Source organism: Notothenia rossii (assembly GCF_949606895.1).
Source record: "Notothenia rossii genome assembly, chromosome: 5".
Taxonomy (NCBI): Eukaryota; Metazoa; Chordata; class Actinopteri; order Perciformes; family Nototheniidae; genus Notothenia; species Notothenia rossii.
The window spans coordinates 605,716-620,130 of NC_136903.1; the positions used below are offsets into that span (position 1 = coordinate 605,716).

At 46.5% G+C, this 14,415-nt stretch overlaps 1 protein-coding gene across 3 annotated transcripts in view; it reads right to left on the minus strand.

Moving 5' to 3' along the window:
• Positions 1-233: 233 nt before the first annotated feature.
• rpgrip1l (RPGRIP1 like) overlaps positions 234-14,415 on the minus strand; it is a 63,452-nt gene continuing 49,270 nt past the window's right edge. For all 3 annotated transcript variants that reach the window (XM_079681084.1, XM_079681082.1, XM_079681083.1), the window contains exons 16-25: positions 12,399-12,571; positions 10,065-10,380; positions 7,983-8,248; positions 6,280-6,372; positions 4,389-4,539; positions 2,033-2,097; positions 1,615-1,801; positions 1,225-1,309; positions 833-969; positions 234-516 (exon numbers count right to left, since the gene is read on the minus strand). In XM_079681084.1, coding sequence (XP_079537210.1) covers positions 416-516; positions 833-969; positions 1,225-1,309; positions 1,615-1,801; positions 2,033-2,097; positions 4,389-4,539; positions 6,280-6,372; positions 7,983-8,248; positions 10,065-10,380; positions 12,399-12,571 — 1,574 coding nt within the window. In that variant the 3' untranslated portion in view covers positions 234-415. The remainder of the gene's footprint in view (positions 517-832; positions 970-1,224; positions 1,310-1,614; positions 1,802-2,032; positions 2,098-4,388; positions 4,540-6,279; positions 6,373-7,982; positions 8,249-10,064; positions 10,381-12,398; positions 12,572-14,415) is intronic.

A 14,415-nucleotide genomic window follows, 5' to 3' on the forward strand; every position in this document is an offset into this window, starting at 1 on the left:
TATGAGACTGTGTGCAGGCCTGGGACCAGCCACCATGAGCCTTTCCCGTCAGCGTGCCCACCTCCTCCCTCTCCATGTCCAACACTACACACACACACACACACACACACACACACACACACACACACACACACACACACACACACACACACACACACACACACACACACACACACACACACACACACACACACACACACACACACACGCAAAACACTACAGGAGAGGGAACATGGTTTTCATTTTATTTTATTGACCTTCAAAGATACAAATCTGACTGAGAAACAAACACTCCTTTTCTCTTCGTATTAAAAACATTTACAAATCTAGACAACCAGTTTCAGTTTGACCCACTGACACCGGTCTGTGCTGTCGCCTCATGATGACGAGCTGCTCTTCCTCCTCCTCTTCTTCCTCACTGAGCATCCTCTTCCTCCTCCATGATGGCCTGCAGAGCCTCCAGTCCCTCCACAGAAACCGTCAGCGTGCCCACCTCCTCCCTCTCCATGTCCAACACTACACACACACACACACACACACACACACACACACACACACACACACACACACACACACACACACACACACACACACACACACACACACACACACACACACACACACACACACACACACACACCACAGTTAAGGCCTCATGTAGGTGACTTTTGGATGTGTTTCTGTTTATTTAGGTATTTTCATTTGGAAATCTGCGAGAATTCTCCTCAGAGACAGTCACTGTGTCCTCTACAAAACTTCTGTGTGTGTGTGTGTGTGTGTGTGTGTGTGTGTGTGTGTGTATGTGTGTGTGTGTGTGTGTGTGTGTGTGTACCCTGCAGCCTCCTCTCCAGCAGCTCGCTGTGTGTCTCTGTGATTTCGGGGATCCTGATGAAGGCGACCCCGACCTCCTCACACTCTCTTTCCTGTTCCTCCTCCTCCGGGGGCTCGCTCACCACCGTGAACCGGATCCTACACACACACACACACACACACACACACACACACACACACACACAGCCACACACACACACACACACACACACACACACACACACACACACACACACACACACACACACACACACACACACACACACACACACACACACACACACACACACACACACACACACACAGAGGTGACTGAGAGCATGCCTCACTGGTGTCCTGTCGGAACTCTTCAGCCGTGGACTCTCCTTAGAGCTAGATGAAGTGTTTTCTCACCTCTCCATGTGGGGCAGTCTTCCCTTCAGGACCCCCCTCAGCAGGTGCCGCCTCAACCTGTGCTGCTGGGCATCCACAGGAACCACTGCAACAGGAAACTCACACTGAACACACACTTTAGACACACACACACTGAATACACACACACACACACACACACACACACACTGAACACACACTGTAGACACACACACTGAACACACACTGCAGACACACACTGGTGAGAGAACCTCCCCCTGAAGGGAACACAGGGATGGAAGCCCCTGCAGACCATTACCATGCACGATAGAACACACTGCAGTAAGCAGAATCAGGCCTCTTTAACATTACAGCTGTTAACGTTAGCACGGTTAGCTGTTAGCAGGGCTCCCCCTCTCTCTCTGCTCTCACCCTTGCTGTAGTTGAAGTTGATGCTGCTCCCTGGGGGAGGCTTGGGGAGGGACAGCGGCGTCTCTTCTGTGGGGAGGTCCAGCAGACTGAACTCTACGAAGAGACGCTGAAGGCTGCGGTCCAAACACACCCGAGACCCCGGAGACAAGCTCAGAGACACCACCTCCACCCGCAGGCGCTCAGAGGCCTACACACACACACACACACACACACACACACACACACACACACACACACACACACACACACACACACACACAAAGGATTACATAGCAGCAAGATCAATGGTATAACTTTCATTTTATTGTCATTGTCTAAATCAGAAAAAGACAAGACACACACACACTCACTCTCACGCACGCGCGCGCACGCACGCACGCACGCACGCACGCACGCACACGCACACACACACACACACCTTCCTCCCCACGCTGCCCCCTCCCACGATGCAGTCATCACTGGACTCCTCCTCTGGAGCAGCATCTGCACAGAGGAACATCAGCTGATCAAGACCTCCTCGTCAGTAACGCTGCACATCATCCCTCCTTACATACATATACAGTAAACATAAATAAACATAAGTATGTCCTGTAGTTCCTGTGTGCCTGGTGGTTCACTAAAGACCTGGACCAAACACCAGTTCCAGAGGAGAGTCATTTAGTTTATGTGTTACTGGTTCCTAACATCAGTCTGGCTGGCCCCAGGTCTACACAGTGTCTCTAGACATTAGAACTACTCTGAAACATCAGTCTGACTGGCCCCAGGCCTACACAGTGTCTCTAGACATTAGAACTACTCTGAAACATCAGTCTGACTGGCCCCAGGTCTACACAGTCTCTCTAGACATTAGAACTACTCTGAAACATCAGTCTGACTGGCCCCGGGCCTACACAGTCTCTCTAGACATTAGAACTACTCTGAAACATCAGTCTGACTGGCCCCAGACCTACACAGTCTCTCTAGACATTAGAACTACTCTGAAACATCAGTCTGACTGGCCCCAGGCCTACACAGTCTCTCTAGACATTAGAACTACTCTGAAACATCAGTCTAACTGGCCCCAGGTCTACACAGTGTCTCTAGACATTAGAACTACTCTGAAACATCAGTCTGACTGGCCCCAGACCTACACAGTCTCTCTAGACATTAGAACTACTCTGAAACATCAGTCTGACTGGCCCCAGGCCTACACAGTGTCTCTAGACATTAGAACTACTCTGAAACATCAGTCTGACTGGCCCCAGGCCTACACAGTCTCTCTAGACATTAGAACTACTCTGAAACATCAGTCTGACTGGCCCCAGGCCTACACAGTCTCTCTAGACATTAGAACTACTCTGAAACATCAGTCTGACTGGCCCCGGGCCTACACAGTCTCTCTAGACATTAGAACTACTCTGAAACATCAGTCTGACTGGCCCCAGACCTACACAGTCTCTCTAGACATTAGAACTACTCTGAAACATCAGTCTGACTGGCCCCAGACCTACACAGTCTCTCTAGACATTAGAACTACTCTGAAACATCAGTCTGACTGGCCCCAGGCCTACACAGTCTCTCTAGACATTAGAACTACTCTGAAACATCAGTCTGACTGGCCCCAGACCTACACAGTCTCTCTAGACATTAGAACTACTCTGAAACATCAGTCTGACTGGCCCCAGACCTACACAGTCTCTCTAGACATTAGAACTACTCTGAAACATCAGTCTGACTGGCCCCAGACCTACACAGTCTCTCTAGACATTAGAACTACTCTGAAACATCAGTCTGACTGGCCCCAGGCCTACACAGTCTCTCTAGACATTAGAACTACTCTGAAACATCAGTCTGACTGGCCCCAGGCCTACACAGTCTCTCTAGACATTAGAACTACTCTGAAACATCAGTCTGACTGGCCCCAGGCCTACACAGTCTCTCTAGACATTAGAACTACTCTGAAACATCAGTCTGACTGGCCCCAGGGCTACACAGTCTCTCTAGACATTAGAACTACTCTGAAACATCAGTCTGACTGGCCCCAGGCCTACACAGTGTCTCTAGACATTAGAACTACTCTGAAACATCAGTCTGACTGGCCCCAGACCTACACAGTCTCTCTAGACATTAGAACTACTCTGAAACATCAGTCTGACTGGCCCCAGGCCTACACAGTGTCTCTAGACATTAGAACTACTCTGAAACATCAGTCTGACTGGCCCCAGGGCTACACAGTCTCTCTAGACACTAGAACTACTCTGAAACATCAGTCTGACTGGCCCCAGACCTACACAGTCTCTCTAGACATTAGAACTACTCTGAAACATCAGTCTGACTGGCCCCAGGCCTACACAGTCTCTCTAGACATTAGAACTACTCTGAAACATCAGTCTGACTGGCCCCAGGCCTACACAGTCTCTCTAGACATTAGAACTACTCTGAAACATCAGTCTGACTGGCCCCAGACCTACACAGTCTCTCTAGACATTAGAACTACTCTGAAACATCAGTCTGACTGGCCCCAGGTCTACACAGTCTCTCTAGACATTAGAACTACTCTGAAACATCAGTCTGACTGGCCCCAGGTCTACACAGTCTCTCTAGACATTAGAACTACTCTGAAACATCAGTCTGACTGTCCCCAGGCCTACACAGTCTCTCTAGACATTAGAACTACTCTGAAACATCAGTCTGACTGGCCCCAGGCCTACACAGTCTCTCTAGACATTAGAACTACTCTGAAACATCAGTCTGAAGGTGAAGCACTATCTAACGTCCCGTCATCACTTCCTCACCCTGCAGGGTCTCCTCCGACATCTCAGAGTCAGAGGAGAGGGACTGGGAGCTGACTGGGACCAGCTGACCCTCCGACACATGAGACTCCTCCTCCTCTTCCTCCTCTTTCTCCTCCTCTTCTTCTGCAGGTGGAGTCGCTGCTGACAAAACCTGCAGACACAGAACACATGGAGTTTCACAGAGACTGGTTTAAAACACATCAGCTATTGAGGAGACTCACCTGTTCTATACCACAGGGATCTATGTCTCACCTGTTCTGTACCACAGGGATCTATGTCTCACCTGTTCTATACCACAGGGATCTATGTCTCACCTGTTCTATACCACAGGGATCTATGTCTCACCTGTTCTATACCAGAGGGATCTATGTCTCACCTGTTCTATACCAGAGGGATCTATGTCTCACCTGTTCTATACCACAGGGATCTATGTCTCACCTGTTCTATACCACAGGGATCTATGTCTCACCTGTTCTATACCACAGGGATCTATGTCTCACCTGTTCTGTATCACAGGGATCTATGTCTCACCTGTTCTATACCAGAGGGATCTATGTCTCACCTGTTCTATACCACAGGGATCTATGTCTCACCTGTTCTATACCACAGGGATCTATGTCTCACCTGTTCTATACCACAGGGATCTATGTCTCACCTGTTCTATACCACAGGGATCTATGTCTCACCTGTTCTATACCACAGGGATCTATGTCTCACCTGTTCTATACCACAGGGATCTATGTCTCACCTGTTCTGTATCACAGGGATCTATGTCTCACCTGTTCTATACCACAGGGATCTATGTCTCACCTGTTCTGTATCACAGGGATCTATGTCTCACCTGTTCTGTACCAGAGGGATCTATGTCTCACCTGTTCTATACCACAGGGATCTATGTCTCACCTGTTCTATACCACAGGAATCTATGTCTCAGCTGTTCTATACCACAGGGATCTATGTCTCAGCTGTTCTATACCACAGGGATCTATGTCTCACCTGTTCTATATCACAGGGATCTATGTCTCACCTGTTCTATACCAGAGGGATCTATGTCTCACCTGTTCTATACCAGAGGGATCTATGTCTCACCTGTTCTATACCAGAGGGATCTATGTCTCACCTGTTCTATACCACAGGGATCTATGTCTCACCTGTTCTATACCACAGGGATCTATGTCTCACCTGTTCTATACCAGAGGGATCTATGTCTCACCTGTTCTATACCACAGGGATCTATGTCTCACCTGTTCTATACCACAGGGATCTATGTCTCACCTGTTCTATACCACAGGGATCTATGTCTCACCTGTTCTATACCACAGGGATCTGTCTCACCTGTTCTGTATCACAGGGATCTATGTCTCACCTGTTCTGTACCACAGGGATCTATGTCTCACCTGTTCTATACCACAGGGATCTATGTCTCAGCTGTTCTATACCACAGGGATCTATGTCTCACCTGTTCTATACCACAGGGATCTATGTCTCACCTGTTCTATACCACAGGGATCTATGTCTCACCTGTTCTATACCACAGGGATCTATGTCTCAGCTGTTCTATACCACAGGGATCTATGTCTCACCTGTTCTATACCACAGGGATCTATGTCTCACCTGTTCTATACCACAGGGATCTCTCTCACCTGTTCTATACCACAGGGATCTATGTCTCACCTGTTCTGTATCACAGGGATCTATGTCTCACCTGTTCTGTACCACAGGGATCTATGTCTCACCTGTTCTATACCACAGGGATCTATGTCTCAGCTGTTCTATACCACAGGGATCTATGTCTCACCTGTTCTATACCACAGGGATCTATGTCTCACCTGTTCTATACCACAGGGATCTATGTCTCAGCTGTTCTATACCACAGGGATCTATGTCTCACCTGTTCTATACCAGAGGGATCTATGAAGGAGACCTTTTTGGCCGGTGGTCCGTCCTTTAGTCGTGTCCTCAGCCTGAGTTTGGGCAGCGGGGCCTGATGGAGGAATCAGAAGTACTTTATTAGTCCCACAGCGAGGACAGGTTACAGCACAGGGGGACAGCAGGTATACAGTGCAGGGGGACAGCAGGTATACAGCACAGGGGGACAGCAGGTATACAGTGCAGGGGGACAGCAGGTATACAGTACAGGGGGACAGCAGGTATACAGCAGGTATACAGTACAGAGGGACAGCAGGTATACAGTACAGAGGGACAGCAGGTATACAGTGCAGGGGGACAGCAGGTATACAGCACAGGGGGACAGCAGGTATACAGTACAGAGGGACAGCAGGTATACAGTGCAGGGGGACAGCAGGTATACAGTACAGGGGGACAGCAGGTATACAGTACAGGGGGACAGCAGGTATACAGTACAGGGGGACAGCAGGTATACAGCAGGTATACAGTACAGGGGGACAGCAGGTATACAGTACAGGGGGACAGCAGGTATACAGTACAGGGGGACAGCAGGTATACAGTACAGGGGGACAGCAGGTGTAAAAGTCTATATGGACCAAAGTCAAAACATGTCTTGGCTGATGGTGACTACCGTGAGTGGTGTTGGGACCATTGGATACAGAGAGACCTAGATGATCATTCTTACCTCAAATCAAACAGCAATCTGTCCAATACAGACGATCCAGGGTCGCCTAAATCTTTCTCATTAGAACAGCCCACGGAGAGGACAGATGTGGACCATAGACTGTATATATAAATGGACGTAGGGTCCGTGACGTCACCCATAGGATTATGCAGAGTTGCCGAGAAGCCCTTAGTAGGCGGAGTCGGCCACTAACGGCTCGACAGCGACGTCAGAGTCTAATCCCGCCTGCTCCAAATAAGGACAAAGAGGCGGAGCCGAGGCGGGACCTGCTGCCTCCGAACTGGAGGTAAACAGAGCTAGCTCAGGCTAAGAAGCTAAGCTAACATGAAATACGTGCATACCAAGTTACTGCTAACAGTGTAGTTCCCCTATATAAACGTTACATTCATAATCAATGAGACAATCTGCTAGAGAACTAGCTATGTTTTGTTATTCTTAATGCTTGTCATTCACACGTTAAGAAAAGACGCACTCCACCGCCCGGACCTAACGGAGCCGCAGGGGGCTAGCTCCGGGACGCCGGCTGGAGCTAGCCGTGCTGTAAAGTTGGGCATTTTAACATGGGGGTCTATGGAAATTGCTCCCTTCTGCAGACTGCTCCTACTGGCCACTAGATGAACTGCAGTTTGAGGCACTTCCGTATTAGCGTCCCGGCTCTTCCCCAGACTGTGCCGCTCGATGTGGACACTTTCTGTTTAAAACTTACATGTTTGATCCTGAAAAAGTCAGAAATTGATTCAGCATCCTCAATAACCATAAAGCATCCTTCCAAAATTGGCCAAGCCATTTGAACTATTGTCCACATGCTAATGAACTGAGGCTAACTGTGCAATTGTCCAAACACCTGCAGGTCAGCATCCAGCAGTTTCTATGAGCTGGAGACCCTGCTCTATATTTCTATCAGAACACTTTGGGGTCTCAACGTGTCCAGGTTCACAGCAGGACTCTATGAGCTGCAGACAGACAATAATATAAACGAGAGATTTGATCTCTCTGCTGACCTTAGATGCATAGACCTTCGGGAGGGAGATGGGGGAGGGGGGAGGAAGTGTCTCCTCCTCCTGCTGAGCCTTTTCCATGTCTCCAACTTCCTCCTCTTCCTCTGGAGGTCTGCTCTCTGGAGGTCTGCTCTCTGGAGGTCTGCTCTCTGGAGGTCTGCTCTCTGGAGGTCTGCTCTCTGGAGGAGGAAGGTAGGAGGAGCTCCACTGCAGCGTCACCTCGATATGTCCGGAGGGGAGACCAGAGGGGTCTCTCAGCTCAAACAGCCCTGAGGACAAACACAAGCTCACTTTAGCATCAGAGTTCTCTTAATCGGTGGTCACATTTAGTGTTCAGGCATGAAAGCGGGTCAGGGGTGAAAAAGGTGAGAAGGATATTATCCCTCTTGGGGGGTCCGGGGGCGTGCTCCCCCGGAATTTTGAATATTCCATATTTCAAAGCATCTGATGCATTTTGAGATGCATTTTTTTGCCAACCTGGGGAGAGCTGGAGAAACCTAACTTCAGCCATGAGTCAAACATATTATGGCCTCCTTACTAAGTACCATGCAAGACATGCCAGCCTGTCACTGGGTCTAACATTTACAGTATACGAGGCACTATGTGGTCAGGGCTTAATGCAGATGGTGGACATGCTGTAACTTAACTGTCTTCTCTTCCATCATGACTGACAGCCAATACAATGTTATGTAATTCAGATTTTAAAACATTTTATTGGCAAAGATAGACTAAAACACACAATATAGGTGTTTCCAGCATTATCAAAACATTAAACACTTTTCAGTATTACTCAATACATCCTTTGTACTGAAGTATTCAAAAGTACAAATGACATGTTTAATATAAATGATTTGCTGAGGCCAAATGTTTTGTTTGCATTGACAGACCCTTGTAACTCTCTGATACCACCCAATGAATGCACTGACTTGCTTGTAGAACCACGCTACACAAAACAGATAGCAACACCTATAAAAACTATTTTAAAAAAGGGGCTATTGTATCGACATTTTAAAATTATATTTAAAGAAAAGGCCGATTCTGTGAGCTGCAGCTGACCACGCCCCCCTGCAGCTGAGCACGCCCCCTGCAGCGGACCACGCCCCCCTGCAGGAGAGGGGAGCGTGCTCTGAGATCAGCTGCTGGGCTCTCAGAAGAGGGGGAGAAAAAGAGATCTCCCTCCTCCGTGTTTTATTCTTATAGAAGTAAGAAGAGAAGCAACGGGGCAGAAACCCTCCTTTTACGCAGCGGTCCAGACATAGACATCAAACGGCGACACATATTCAGTTGATATTTACTTGGCATCAGGGCAGGGATATCTAGATACTTTCCAAGGTTTGACATCATGAATTGAGCTACTTTTAACGCAAGCAACGATGTTTTCAAATCTGTAATCAAAAAGCTCCTCAAAAGCGCTATGGAAGCAGTTCCTGCCGTTGCTACAGTTCAAACGGTAACAACGGACTATTTTTCTTAGCGGATGCATGTCAATTTAAATAAATACATACAACTATTTTTTAAATCAATAAAATCATTTTCTAAATCCATAAAAGCATTTCAATTAATATTGGGAGTCATAACGTTACTTTGTTGAGAATGTGGCCGTATGATGAGCGGGATAATGTGCACATTGCATAATGTGCCTTCATGCCGATCTAGATCCCTCCGCAAAAAAAAAAAAGAACCGGCTCGTTCGCTCTTTGAGCCGGCTCCCGTCGTTCGCTCTTTCAGCCGGCTCCCGTCGTTCGCTCTTTGAGTCGGCTCGTTCGCGACCGACACATCACTAGAGGCCGTAACGGTACGCACCGTGGAAGACGAGACCCAATCACTGCTGCTGAGAGACTCTCTCAGCAGCAGTGATTGGGTCTCGTCTTCCACTCGTCACCCAACGGTGCGTACCATTACGGCCTCTGAACCTACCCCCCCCCCTTAAATATTTTCTCATCGAATCTACACGATTCACGTAGGTCACCTATTTTGGTTTCAAAACGGCGAATTTCGCCGAAAGGTGAGTGATTTTCATGCCTGAGTGTTAGCCACGTTAGAATCAGAGTTCTCTTTAACTAAGAGCAGAAAGTGAGTTCTGACCGGAGACCCCCTGGTCCCGGCTCAGGGGCAGCAGAGGGACCCGGGTCTTCCCCAGGTAGGTGTCCATGCGCTGCTCGTTGTAGTCGAATACGTAGAGCAGCAGTTCCTCGCTCTGCAGGTAGCGGTGCAGGTTGGCGTCCATCAGCACAGGGAAGAGCCTCCGGTCCTCCAGGCGGGGGCTCCAGCAGGGGGGGGCCGTGGCCGTGGGGTGGTCAGGGAACTCGTAGAACTTGTAGACCACGTACGGGCTGGGCGGGGAGGAGCTGGAGCTCTGCAGGTCCGTGCAGCGCTGCACCGCCACGCAGAGCTCGTTCCTCTGCAGAGAAACAACGTTTAGAGAGAGAGAGACAAACTGTATGACTTTAGAGAGAGAGAGACAAACTGTACAGCTTTAGAGAGAGAGACAAACTGTACAGCTTTAGAGAGAGAGAGACAAACTGTACAGCTTTAGAGAGAGAGACAAACTGTATGGCTTTAGAGAGAGAGAGACAAACTGTACAGCTTTAGAGAGAGAGACAAACTGTACAGCTTTAGAGAGAGAGAGACAAACTGTATGGCTTTAGAGAGAGAGAGACAAACTGTATGGCTTTAGAGAGAGAGAGACAAACTGTATGGCTTTAGAGAGAGAGACAAACTGTATGGCTTTAGAGAGAGAGAGACAAACTGTACAGCTTTAGAGAGAGAGAGACAAACTGTACAGCTTTAGAGAGAGAGAGACAAACTGTACAGCTTTAGAGAGAGAGAGACAAACTGTATGGCTTTAGAGAGAGAGACAAACTGTATGGCTTTAGAGAGAGAGAGACAAACTGTATGGCTTTAGAGAGAGAGAGACAAACTGTATGGCTTTAGAGAGAGAGACAAACTGTACAGCTTTAGAGAGAGAGAGACAAACTGTATGGCTTTAGAGAGAGAGAGACAAACTGTACGGCTTTAGAGAGAGAGAGACAAACTGTATGGCTTTAGAGAGAGAGAGACAAACTGTATGGCTTTAGAGAGAGAGAGACAAACTGTACAGCTTTAGAGAGAGAGAGACAAACTGTATGGCTTTAGAGAGAGAGAGACAAACTGTACGGCTTTAGAGAGAGAGAGACAAACTGTATGGCTTTAGAGAGAGAGAGACAAACTGTATGGCTTTAGAGAGAGAGAGACAAACTGTATGGCTTTAGAGAGAGAGAGACAAACTGTACGGCTTTAGAGAGAGAGAGACAAACTGTATGGCTTTAGAGAGAGAGAGACAAACTGTATGGCTTTAGAGAGAGAGAGACAAACTGTATGGCTTTAGAGAGAGAGAGACAAACTGTACGGCTTTAGAGAGAGAGAGACAAACTGTATGGCTTTAGAGAGAGAGAGACAAACTGTATGGCTTTAGAGAGAGAGAGACAAACTGTATGGCTTTAGAGAGAGAGAGACAAACTGTACGGCTTTAGAGAGAGAGAGACAAACTGTACAGCTTTAGAGAGAGAGAGACAAACTGTACGGCTTTAGAGAGAGAGAGACAAACTGTACAGCTTTAGAGAGAGAGAGACAAACTGTATGGCTTTAGAGAGAGAGAGACAAACTGTATGGCTTTAGAGAGAGAGAGACAAACTGTACGGCTTTAGAGAGAGAGAGACAAACTGTACAGCTTTAGAGAGAGAGAGACAAACTGTACGGCTTTAGAGAGAGAGAGACAAACTGTATGACTTTAGAGAGAGAGAGACAAACTGTATGACTTTAGAGAGAGAGAGACAAACTGTACAGCTTTAGAGAGAGAGAGACAAACTGTACAGCTTTAGAGAGAGAGAGACAAACTGTACGGCTTTAGAGAGAGAGAGACAAACTGTATGGCTTTAGAGAGAGAGAGACAAACTGTATGGCTTTAGAGAGAGAGACAAACTGTATGGCTTTAGAGAGAGAGAGACAAACTGTATGGCTTTAGAGAGAGAGAGACAAACTGTATGACTTTAGAGAGAGAGAGACAAACTGTATGGCTTTAGAGAGAGAGAGACAAACTGTACAGCTTTAGAGAGAGAGACAAACTGTATGGCTTTAGAGAGAGAGAGACAAACTGTACGGCTTTAGAGAGAGAGAGACAAACTGTATGGCTTTAGAGAGAGAGAGACAAACTGTATGGCTTTAGAGAGAGAGACAAACTGTATGGCTTTAGAGAGAGAGAGACAAACTGTACAGCTTTAGAGAGAGAGAGACAAACTGTACGGCTTTAGAGAGAGAGAGACAAACTGTACGGCTTTAGAGAGGAACGTTTTTGAATCGTCAAATTTCTGACTTTTTTCCAAAAAGCAAAAAATTCTTATTTTATCTCAAAGTCTCAATATCCTGAAATTTCAACTGTACCTGGGGGTCTGCGCTCAGCTGGTCTGCGCTCAGCTGGTCTGCACTCAGCTGGTCTGCGCTCAGCTGGTCTGCACTCAGCTGGTCTCGGTGCAGACGCAGGGTCTCCTTCATCGGGACCCTCAGCCTCAGCCGGTACTCCAGAGAACCGAAGCTCCGGGTCTCCTTCCCCCTCCCTGAGAACAGGGAGCAGCAGGTGTTAGCGCTGTTCGATGTAGAAACCAGTAGAGAACAGTCTCCTGTCTGTGGGACGTCACTGTGAGTGCTAGCTTAGCATGAGTGATCAGACCCCTCCGCTACCGGCCCCATCAACAAGGCCCGGCCCCCCACTGACCCTGAACCTCAGCCACAATATAGAGCACACAATATCTTTTTACAGCACATATTTTATTCCAATTCCATTTCAATGGAAATGTTTCTAATGTTATTTTAGTTTTCTTAAAATAGTTCTGTGTTTATCATTTTTGTCTTAATTTTATGTACGCACCACGACACCAAGTCAGATTCCTGTGTCCACTCACCAGGGGCCTCATGTATAAAGGGATATACGCTAAAAAAATGGCGTACGTCAGTTTCTACGCAATGTTTGCGATTTATAAAATACTAACTTGACGGGGAAACGTGCGGTCCTCCACGCAAACTCTAACCCATGCGTACGCACTAAGCACAACAACGGGAGGGACGAGAAACTGAGACCCCGTTGGCAGAAGGAAGGATGGAGAGATGTGGAAATAATACCATCAATAAAATGTTACCTCTCATTTATCAGATATGAAGAATTCATTTTCAAATATTGATTAAAGCCAATCTCAAAATGATTTAACAAACGCCTGTTTGAGACTCCTCAGAGCACACAAACACATAACTGGAGAAATAAATAAATACGGATGTGTTATTTAAAACCACCTGGAATATGTTGTGTTCATGTTATGAAATGTTTTCATGATCAGCATGGTTTTATATATGTTTAATACATGTTTAAACAGGAGGTATGGAAACTAAGAGCACCAGATGGTAAACTGAACAGCTGATATAACACAACACATTAGTTGTATTTCCTTTAACTGGTGGATATAGAGTTTCTGCGGAGGGGGGGGGGGGGGGGGGGGGGGGATGAGATGCACAGGCTGCAGTGGAGACGCTGCGCACAGCTGATCGACAGCTGGAACACAAACCACCAAATACAAAAACATAATTCGGGGGGGGGGGGGGGTCTCCTGTCCCCGGTACAAACACACTGCCTGAGGAAGGCTATGTGTATTTATTTTGTCATGAACCTTTTTCGGACCACTTATTTATTTATGTTGGTGACGATCCGACCTCCATGCTGCTACTCTGGTTCAAACTGCATCCACCAAACAATATGATTTATCTCCACCTCCCCAAAAGAACCAGACACGGTGTGAGATGTCTTTTTTAGCTGTCGTCATTTCCTGCGATCTTCTCCATGCAGTCAGCCAGAATGAATGAATGAATGAATGAATGAATGAATGAATGAATGAAAGAAAGAAAGAAAGAAAGAAGAAGAAAGAAAGAAAGAAAGAAAGAAAGAAAGAATGAATGAATGAATGAATGAATGAATGAATGAATGAATGAATGAATGAATGAATGAATGAAAGAATGAAAGAATGAATGAATGAATGAATGAAAGAAAGAATGAATGAATGAATGAAAGAATGAATGAAAGAATGAATGAATGAATGAATGAAAGAATGAATGAAAGAATGAATGAATGAATGAATGAATGAATGAATGAATGAAAGAATGAATGAATGAAAGAATGAAAGAATGAATGAATGAAAGAATGAATGAATGAATGAATGAATGAATGAAAGAATGAATGAAAGAATGAATGAATGAATGAAGGAATGAATGAATGAATGAATAAAAGAATGAATGAATGAAAGAATGAATGAAAGAATGAATGAAGGAATGAATGAATGAATGAATAAAAGAATGAATGAATGAAAGAATGAATGAAAGAATGAATGAATGAATGAATGAAAGAATGAATGAATGA